We start from the raw sequence: 11,117 nt of genomic DNA on the forward strand, positions 1-11,117 counted from the left end.
TCTGTTGACAAAAGTCAAGATATAAATGTAAAACAACAAGATATTAATCACAACTATTACATGTTTATTGACATGCTGCTCACCTTTGCTGCCTCCACCATCCTCGCTGTAGCATCCGCCAGAAGTTTAGCAGCTGCCAGTAACTTCTTTGAAATGTCCAAATCCACCTCGGCCTCAGCATCAGACCTCATGGCGTTCACCAGGTCCGAAGTGGCCTGAGCCAAGACCCGAGCCTGACGCACCATCTCTCCTGTGGATGAGAGGCGGAGGAAGAAAGAGATGAGAACATTGTCAGTGTCATTATAGAAAAAAAATGAGTAAAGCTGTGCTTGATGTCTGTCTTGTTGTGTATCATTTGTGTGTGTTTTCATTTCACACCATTTAATTTTGTATCCATATCAGTTATTAAACTGTCTGATAGTGAATTAACTTGTAAAGCTGGACACTGCCGGAACTGATCGTCAGCATCATAGAAAAAGAGGCTGGTTGGAGAAAACAAGATGCAAAAGTACTGAGCTCAGAGTGGATGAACTCCTTATCAGATCTGCATGACCTGAAGGTGACTTGTAAAGAAGGAATTGGATGTAATTATTTCTGACTTGCCGTGAAAATCTTCATAGAGGTAGGCTAATGAGGGAAGACAAGAGAGATAAGAAAGGGATTGGTGTCTGTATTTTCTCTGTCGAAGCAGAACTGGACACACAGCAGAAACTATTTGGCAGAAGGCTTTATAATTCATGTGAATGTATCAGCTAATGTGCCAACACTCCACTGAAGAAGGAGTATTCTTTTTTTTCTTTGTTTTTACTTTCCCCCTTTTCACATTTCATCCCTGAATGCCAGGTGTGACACAGATTGACGTATCTGACACTAGTTTCATAGGCAGTATTCGCCTTCTGGCTGCATGTACTCAGCAATTCTCTACTTGTCTATCAAGCCAATCAATCCGCCCGGGCTGACCGCTGGATGTTCTCCCTGCATCTCCCTCTGTCTATGTGTCTTTCTCTGCTGTCAGACTTGTTAACATCGCTGACAGCTTTTGTCCGTCGCTCCCGCATGGTTGACAGCAGTCCATTCAAACCCACCATCTTGCCAGTCTCTCAGAGGACAAGATGGGATGAGGAGAGTACAGATAGACAGTAAGCCCCCAAAAACCAGACAGAGCCATGACGGGTCCATTTTAATGGGAAGATTAGATATCTTTCTGTGCACCCAATTTCACAATCAATTTGAAAAGGCACTTGGCCGAGGCAGATCGACTCTGGCCAGATTCCAGGTTGAGTTTCATGTCATGGCCCATTATTTCATTGAAAACTCCATTTTGATATTTTGCAAGGAAAAACACACACATACTGACTTACTGCACTGCTTTTTTTTTTTGCTCAAACTGGGCCTCATTCACCAATATCTTCTTAAGAATCTTCTTAGATTCTTTCTTAAGCTGGTTTTAAGAAAACTCTACGTCACATTCACAACGTGTGCTTAAGTCGCAGAATTGTTCGCAGCTGTATTCTTACATTGATGAATGCCTTGACATGTCTGCTGTTCCTACTCCTTCTTTCCTTCCGCCGCCTTCTTTTGGTTTATATTATTTATGCAAGCGAAGCTCGCAAGACGTGCTCCCTGTCTAGCTGGATTTTCCATTCAAGCTGCCATACAAACATGGCAGTGCGAGTTGGTGACACTCTCTAAAGCAAGACCCTTGCTATATGTGTATATAAAAGAAGAATTATAAGGCTACGAAAACCAAACACATTTTATTTTATAGTGATAATACACTTACCGTATACAAATATATTCATGGGTAGTATATTCAGATTTTGCCAATAAAAGCATGCCAATTATTACACAATGAACCTTTAATTTAGCACTAAACCTGCAGCTCAGTTTGTTCACAAAAGTAATTTAAAAAAAATCGTAAAGTTGCCGGCCAAATTTCTTCACAATTTGCCTAAAACTTGTTGACACATTTAACTCTAAACACTTCAAAACGGATCACACCAAAGTCAGCAGGATTAATCCTCTGGAGGCCATGAATGCTGGTGCTTCCCTGGCCATTGATCCTCAGGTTACTGAGATCCTTTAGTCAGAACAAAGTGGTGGACTGCCTGACTGCCTGACCTTACCAGGCCTAGACCCCTCCTCCGGCTGGAGTGTCAAATGAAAACTTTAGCTGCAGGCTGTGTTCTCCTGCTAATGACTGCTGAAACCACAAGTGCTTTTCAAATCAAAAGTAATTCTAACTTTAATTGCAATTAATTAGCCTGTTCCTTAACCGAAGTCAGGCTGTACATACATCCACCCACTGTGAAGTATAAGATCATGAAACCGTAATGTACTTTTGTACTCCCAGTATGTGAGTTTTTTCCATCAGTATTTCCTCACCAACAGTGCACTCTTTTGAACTCACCTGCGTCTCCCATTGAGCTGAAGATGCTCTCGGTGACTGTCATGATGGTGTCAGTGGCCTGGTCGTAGCGTCCGATTGGCTCTCCCCTTGAGGTGTACTGACGGACGTGTTGCAGCAGGTCTCCCAGAGCCTGACTCACCCACACTGGCTGCTGCGCTCACCTGCAACACATCAACATCACCAACATTAGCGCTGCACCTCTTAAATTGCATTAGTCCTACTTCTTATTCCACCAGGCACATTGGACTCATTAACTTCATTGCCTCCTAATCTGGTTGTTGGTACACAAGCTGAATTCTTCAATAAAAGACGGCTGCTGTGGTTTAAATGACAAAAAGTCTGAGTATTCAAGGAAACAAACCAGTAAGTCATTTGTTCCTAATTAGCCTTTATTGGGACAAGCTCTTTTTAAAAAAAAAAATCAAGGGAAAATAAGAGATAAGTGCACCGTTGGTTTACATACTAATGAGGCTGACCTGTTTGAGGAGCTCGCCATCCTCTGTGGCTGAGAGGCAGGCCTGGACGCAGCTCTCCACTGATCGGTCCACCAGCTTTCCAGCTTCGATTAACTGCTCCTGGCAAACTGGGGAACTGATGGTGGGACTCACCACCTACAACAACACGAAGGGGAGAGGGATGAGCAAAAACCGTGGGAAATTTATCAACTTAAAACACCTAAATATTTAGAGACAGAAAGAAGCAAAATAAGGAGAGAAAAACAAAATACAACGGGTAAAATGTGAAATTCAGAGAACGAAATGATGACCAGAGGCAATCTGCAGTCAACTAGATGTAACCAGAAAATAAACAGCAATAAACATAATTTACTTGGTCATAAACACGTTGCTAGAAGAGTCTTTTCATCCTTAAATCACAAGGCACATTCACAGAGAACAGAAGAGGAAGAAAGCAGAGAAAGAGAGAGAGAAAAGAAAGAAGCAGATGGTTCTCATCATACCTGCCATGCAGAGAGGTGAGGGTTTGTTTAGTAAATGCAACTCTTCAGACGGGGGAGCCACGAGAGCATTTAAACTAATTAGAGATGTGTGGGTTGTACAATTAAGGGTGTGCAAATATGATGAGGGCACAGGGTATTTAATGGTGCCTGGTGCTCCTTGATATATTCATTCTTCAAAATTATTTCCTTTAGCTGCAGATGAGCTGTAGGTGATTCAGATGTTTGAGGATATTAATGTCTGTTTACCAACCTCACTGCGACACTGAGACAGACTCAAACAGCAATTGGGGAATTACTGTCAAGCACTCAACCAAATAGCTTTAACAATAGCTTCCCAAGCAGCGTCCCGACACCACTGGTAATATCCAAATCAGACACAGATGTGACATAATAAACGGAGAACCATTACACTCTTGTGTGTAACATCTAATATATAATATATATATATATATATATATAGGTTTATACAGATCATTTTCACAAATGCCCGACAGCCATTCTGCTGTACCTTCGCACACGCCACCAGCTGGAGGTGGACAGGGCACACTGAGTGGCGGCGGCGATGACCCGGTTCTGAAGCACAGTGTCCTCTGCGACCTGGGCCACGTTCTTGGCCTTCAGAACCAACATGGCTGCAGCGTTGGCCACTGCTTTGGCCAGATTCATCAGGATGTCCTGCACAAAAAACGGGCAGCAAACAAGGAGGAAAAACATGGTTAATGGCCGGTATCGGTCTGTCCCGTAACATTAACGAGCGCATTCTCACAAAATGATTGTGGCACTAGCATCTGGATGGTGCAGGTAAAGAGGTAAACTCATCATCAGTACAACTCTGTGCCATAGAATCACGTCTGTATTGTGTGTAATTGAGCTGAAAGAAGGCAGAGCAGGACATAAGGTAATTTCACAGAAATATGACATCAAACTGCCATCTCATTTCATTTTGACCAGGAAAAAGCCATAGTGTTTGCTTATTTGCATACCACACACATACACTCAAAGCACAGTCTAACCTTATTAAAAAAAAAAAAAACTTTCACCTGCTGAACATCTGTATAATTCATCATCGCTGAATTACTGTCAAACACTGAAAGACTCTCCAGTGTGAGGTGACAGGCAAGGAGGAACAGTGTTGATGTATAACCTTGACTAATACCATATTACTGTGTAACAGTCCGGATTCAGCCAAGTATGAGTTAACAAGAAAAACACAAGCTGGTTGGCTGGAAAAGCTGAAAAAAAAATTATATATGAGAAAAAAAAAGTCTGTATATGAAAAATCAATTTGATACAACTTGAACACATTCCCACCACATTCACTGGTTGCGGTGTGTTTTTGATTAAGTGAGTGTCAGAGCCTGAGCATTGAGTTTTCTCTGATAATGATGAATGGAGCGGGTGCCGAGTTACCTGGAACCTCTCGTCTGTCTCGCTCTCTCCAATCTGGCGCAGGAGGTCTCACAGGCCTGACCGATGCTGCCTGCTGCTGTCAGCACAGTCTGTCTGGGGCTGCACACACACACACACACACACACACAAACACACACAGAGGGAGAGGGGGGAGGGACAGAGAGAGAGAACCATCAGAATGTGACACTGCATTTAGACGCCTGGCTGGAAACGGCATCAGATCCTGTATCTTGAGGTATGGCAGTAGTTTACGAGCGTTAGTGTGTCATATGAGACTCCTAACTGTGATGGAGGTCCGTGTTTTTAAGCTCTGACTGCAGTTAACATGCAGGTTTGAGTATATCCAAATCATTGTGCAAATTGCTGGACATGTTTAGTTATTTTATTTTAACACAAAGTGGTACAATGGCTGCACCAGAACAGCCTTTATCTCTTTTTGTAACTAACCTACAGGCCACATTAACAAGAAAACCTTAGAGTTGTCCCTAAGATAGATAACCTGTGCATTATGCAGATTACCAGCCCAGCTCTGTACACTACATTAACTTCTGAATGGTTCTTCCACCAGCAAAACAAAAACAAGCTGCTAATAGACCTTGGTGAGAGCATAACAGTCCTGCAGCTGAAGTAGATGCACAGCAGCATTACCGTGTGAGTGACTGATTCACCAAACATCCTCTGCAGTACTTAGAAACTACAGTGAAAGTCCTGCCAATCAGCTCAGCCTAAGCCTGAGGCCCTTGTCCAGACTGACCAGAACAATTCACTTAGCTGGAGCCTGGAGGTAGGCCAGCAGATGTATCAGACCCTGATATAATTAGGTGTGATTTGGAAGAGCATGAAAGATGTTGTATTATTAAGAGACGATACATTGTCTCTGGATAGACTTCCTCCCTGGAAATTTAATTAACATTTTAGCCCATCAGTTCGGACAAAAGACGTTTGTGGCGTTTTTCAGTTAACACAATAACTACATGCTCTATTATTGTGTCCTTCGTACTTTATTGGCTAATGTTGGCCTTCAAGATGTAAGGAATACAGAAGAGAAAATTTCAATTTGACACTTTCAAGAGAACAATTAGGAGAAACTCACAAATCTGAAATAGACAGAGCAGACATAACATTACTTCCCCCTTTTGCCACCAAAACAGCTCTGACCCATGAGGCCTGGACTGTAGAACACCTGTGTGCTGTGGTATCTGACACCAATGTGTTATAGAAACAGATCAATAAGCTGTGAGGTGGGACCTCCATGGTCCACCACATCCCACAGATACTCAGTTAGTTTGAAATTTGGGGAATTTGGAGGCCAAGTCAACACATTGAACTTGAGCTGTTGTGTTCGTCAAACCTGAACCAGGACCATTTTTGCAGGGTGGCAGAGCCCATTATCTTGCCTACAGTGAATACTGTTTTCATGAGGCGTATGTCCTAAGGTGAAGGTGGGTGGTACATGTCAGAGTAAGGTAAGCGATATAGCACATGCATCGTGAGCTGTCCAACACAATGTAAAATAATACATTATTCATCAGACCAGGACACCTTCTTCCACTGATCTGTGATCCATTCCTGATGCTAACATGCCCATTGTAGATGTTTCTGGTGGTGGACGGGGTTCAGCATGGGCACCCTGACTGGTCTCCAGCCACAACCAACACTAACTTTCATTGCAGCAATAAAGAGGAACTATGCAGGATTTTTAGGTTAACTATTCTACATTTTTACTTTAATTAAACAGCTTCAGAGTACTAGTGCTGGTTAAATCAATGAGGCTCTCTGCCTTCCACCTAGCATCTCTTGGCTGAAAACCAACCTTGTAAGATCAGAGCCTCCGACCCGGTGTCCCAGCTCTCGTCTCTGCGGTACCGCCACACAAACGTGCCCCGTTACCCGTAATCTCTTGTTTATGATAGATAAGACTAAACAGATACACACATGATAACATGGTGTATGATAAATAACGTATCCACCGCTCCATGGATTGATTTCTCACCGGCTTCGTTGAAAACAAATGCACATGGAAGAGAGGAGGGTTAGCAACTCAGCGGAAAAGTGACCGAACTTCCATAGTTCCCCTTTAATATCAACTGTCATCAGTTTATACTACAGTACACCTGCCCTTGTTCTCAAAACAAATTAGTGAGTCTTGCGCTCCCATGATCCTGTCACTGGTTCACTGACTGTCCTTCCTTAGACCACCATGAATAACCACAGCTGGGGTCATCCAGTTTTGGAGATGCTCTGAATCAGTTATCTCACCATCACAATTCAGCCCTTGTCAAAGTTGCTCAGATCCTTACCCTTTTTCTGCTTCCAACACATCAACTTCAAGGCCTAAAAGTTCACTTGCTGTCTAATATACCCCACCCACTGACAGGGGCCATTGTAACAGCGAGATCAATGCGATTTGCTTCTGTCAGTGGTCATGGACGGAGAGTGACAATTCAACGAGGAGTTGAATATGATCCCGTAATCATTATCTCAGGTGGTTCGCGGTTTTCGTTTGCTCACCTCTCCGGAGGCCGGCTCCACGGCCTTCAGCAGGTCAGACACGGCCCCTGCTAGCGTCCTGGCAGCCTTCATTAGGTCGTTGCCTCCTCCCACGTCGTCCTCCATCAGCGCAGCCAGCAGTTTCACACCCTTTGACATTTCAGTCAAGTTGGAAGAGATGGTGGTGATGGCGCAGCCCACCGCTGTGTAGTCAGTGTCAGTGGGATCGCCTGAGGGTGGGAAGAAGAAGAAGCCATTGGAAAATTAAGTCATAGAGAATTGACTAAACTGACACATTTGCTTTTAACCAACAGCCACCCAATATTCACCAAAACACAGCAGGGAATAAGGAAATTATAAGACTTTATCTTAATGAGCACCAGACAGATGCAAAGGTTCAGCTTTAAAGTCACTAATTGGCCAGATAGTTTGAGCTCTGCACAGAACAGTACCCCTAATATTCACTCTCCCTGGTTGGCTTTGAATGAATTCCAATAAAATGTATTGTGTATCCCTGCTTTGCTGTAAAGCTGTAGAGATAAATGATTTTATTCTTGGAATAAATAAAATCCCTGCTAATGCACAGCCCAAAGAACAATATATCCTGCTGAGTCATGCCAGTGCCACTGACCAGCTGTGAGGTTCACCACGGAGGCTGTTCCTGCAGTGATTGCGTCGACCTGAGAGTGGATCTCATGCTTTGATTCATCCATCTTGTTCTGGATCCACACCTTGGATGCCTGGATACACAGACAGAAATAGATCACATAACATGCATGAATGTCGTTACACCAAGGCTATTGGTTAGTTTTTGTCATGGCTGGTATCATGAATGGATACCACTTATTAAAAATGACCATAGATGGAATATACTACCATGTCCTGTCCTAAGGGTGGCAGATCATCAACCTCTCCCAGGTCAATCTGGGCTTTCTGCACAGCTTGCATACTGGTGTTGATGGTTCCCATCAGAGCCTGCTGTGCGGAGCTCTAAACACACAGGGAAATAAACAGATTGAGTTTCTTACAGAAAACAGCCTGCAGTGACTTTTAAAGTAACTGATCGGTGGGGAGGATGACACTCCATCCCAACCCACGATGCTGATTGTTTGCATTTACAGGAGGCAGCCACAGGGAAGGGGAAAAAACATGACATAGTGGAACATGATGACACATCTGTCTTCTGCTGCCACATAAAAACGGCTAACTTTAATTATCATAAGGAGGGGCCTCTTTCTGCAGCCCTGGTCTTACCAGTGGTGGCATGTGCCCACGGTGCATCTGACCCATTGTGATCTGTTGTTGAGCAGATGGCATGGTGCCCATGCTGAGCGACTCTGTGCCAATGGAGCCGGAGCGTATCACACCTGGCAGAGCCACTGACCCGTGCTCCACCCGGCCGACACGATTAAACTGCTGTTGAAGGATGGTCGACCTGCGGGTAGGCCAACAGTCACACGGTTCATATGGTATCTATGAATATTTATGGAGTGTCACTCATCACATCTGTGGTGCAAACAGAAGTTCTGACAAGCCCTAAAAAATCAGTCTTAAAAGAGACAAAGTGCCTACTTAAAAAAACAAAAACAAATATCAGTGTATTTGACATCTACATTATGACAGAAAAGAACATAAAGAGGAAAAAAAGAGCATTTTTCTGGTGTGTGAGTTCCTTTATGAGAGAAATTTAACACTAGGCAGTGCAGTTGTGTGCATTTTGTGACACAGGGCCACTGCCACAAAGCAGACTGACACAGCTGAGTCTTCCCACTGTGTACTTCTGGAATACAAAGCTTTGTTTTGTTTTTCCCCTCAGATAAGGCCTTCCAGAGTTTTGGCTTGCAGTATTAAAGACTTTTGCCTTTGGCACTGTGCACAAGCCCAGATAAGAGCAAAAAGGGGGGAAGAAAATACAATAACAATTGCAGCAAATACTCTCTCAGTTGAAAGCACGAAAGCAATATCAATTGAGGCTCGACAGGAAAAATGGCTTCAGTTACACACCCAGAGTCCACTGTGGATAAATGAGCTAATACACAGGAAAATGTTCTGATAGAGGCTTCGCTCGTCCGGTGCAGCAAAATCTTCTCACATAATGATTATCTTTCAGGATAAAGTCCAGCTATATATAAAGATGAAGTGCTCATGTGATGAAATGAGGTCCTGGGGATGGATGTGTGAGCGGTGGGTGGAGGCAGTGTAGTGAGGCGGAAATTGAAAAAGGACCTGGTCTGATATTGTGTTTTGTTAGAATAATGTGCAATAACTTTGTGCTGCTGCGCACCTGTGCTGACGGAGGAACCATCATCATACCACAGTTTATAGTGGACTAGGACACGGTAAAGCACTGCCGGGATCAGAGGGGATTCATCATATAAACAGCCAAGTCTTGACAGCCACGGGGTCTATTTCTGTACTAGAACGAGGACAACTGTCTGCAACTGTGACAAGATGCCCTGCTGCAAGCATGGCTAAGAGAGTAACCATGCTTATCAGTTACACTTATTCACATACTTTTTCGGCGACACCGATTCTCAAGCTGGTTGACTCTTCATCACCTTCTAATCCAAAACGGTCCTTGCTTTGCTTCTGCAGAAGAGAGAAAAGCACAAAAGGTGATAAAGGCCTCAAAATGAAAAGAAAGAAGTAAATCTGGGTCCAAGAAAGCAAAAAATAATCTCATGTTGACCACAGTTTTTGGTCTCATTTTTAGGTTGAGGACCTTCCTGATGAAGGTTATGGAGACTAAAACATCATATGACATAAATGTGTCACATAACGTATTCAAGTCTGCAGGTCCAGTTTTCTGACACTCCGGCACTCTGAGCCAGGAAATACAGAAGTGAGGCTCAAATATGATGCATGCTGTGAAGCATTGAATAATAATAAGCTTACACTAATTCCACTCATAATTTTAAGTCACTTAAACTCATGATTTAACAAGTGTTAATGCTTCTGAAGGTGGCACTTAATGATAAAAGGTCAGCTATTCGAGAGTTCTTACAGTGTACACAGTAAGGGCGCCTGTGCTCCATGAGCCCAGCTGCCCTGGGGCTTTTTTTTATTCCACTGCACTTAGGCACTTAGCCAGGGTGCATCAAACATCAACAGATCTGAGACTATCTGCCACAGGATGATAAAGATTCATTATCATTCATCTGTGTCTCCACAGATAGATGTGTCACCTTTTTGAGGATGATATCGATGTAGCCGGGCAATGAAAAAAAAATAAGAAAAAGAGCTGGGGAGATCTGCTCCTCCCCCCCTACAGTGGGGGAGGTCGGGGACACCGAGTATTAGCCTCATCCTGGTACTCCCCCCAAAGTCCTAAAAAGAACACGAGTAACAAACACACGAAACACTTAAAACCTGCATTTTATACTGGACTGGTAAGGAAAGTTACCAATGCAGTTTTGTGGTGTACACAGACTGATGATTACTATGAGGATTAATGTGAATCCATGGGCCGAGCTAGTTTCAGAGTTACTGTATGGACAACATTTGGTGCACTGTGGTGGCATCAGACTGCTGCTGGGCAACATACACACAGAGACATCTCAGATATGAACACTTTTTTCTCAGTATAACTTTGGCAAAGTTCTCCAGTTCTATAATCATGCACTGTATATCCCGTGTATGAGAAAAAAAACTAGCCTGTGCCTTTCATATTGGTAAATTGGCAATCAATCTTCCACCTGATCAGACCCTGCAGCTCAAAACCTCTATGTGAATGACAAATCAAATCACAAATCCTTGGCAGCACTCTGCTAAATTAACAGTGAGAAACAGAGGTCCTGTTAATTTACCAGAGACAGTGAGTCTACCAGATCTGCAAGATTAAATCCATGT

At 43.4% G+C, this 11,117-nt stretch overlaps 1 protein-coding gene across 1 annotated transcript; it reads right to left on the bottom strand.

The window, feature by feature from the left end:
- Positions 1–88: 88 nt before the first annotated feature.
- Positions 89–10,482, bottom strand: LOC311008013 (talin-2-like). The gene is made up of 11 exons (XM_084001445.1): positions 10,454–10,482; positions 9,783–9,857; positions 8,523–8,703; positions 8,145–8,258; positions 7,900–8,008; positions 7,290–7,498; positions 4,779–4,876; positions 3,877–4,043; positions 2,887–3,021; positions 2,411–2,571; positions 89–250 (listed from the first exon to the last, which is right to left on the bottom strand). The coding sequence occupies exons 3-8, from the start codon at positions 8,592–8,594 to the stop codon at positions 4,034–4,036; spliced, it is 612 nt and encodes a 203-aa protein (XP_083857571.1). The 5' UTR covers positions 8,595–8,703; positions 9,783–9,857; positions 10,454–10,482; the 3' UTR covers positions 89–250; positions 2,411–2,571; positions 2,887–3,021; positions 3,877–4,033.
- Between the last annotated feature and the right edge of the window lie 635 nt (positions 10,483–11,117).

Source organism: Trachurus trachurus (genome assembly GCF_905171665.1).
Source record: "Trachurus trachurus genome assembly, contig: scaffold_281_arrow_ctg1, whole genome shotgun sequence".
NCBI classification, from domain to species: Eukaryota; Metazoa; Chordata; class Actinopteri; order Carangiformes; family Carangidae; genus Trachurus; species Trachurus trachurus.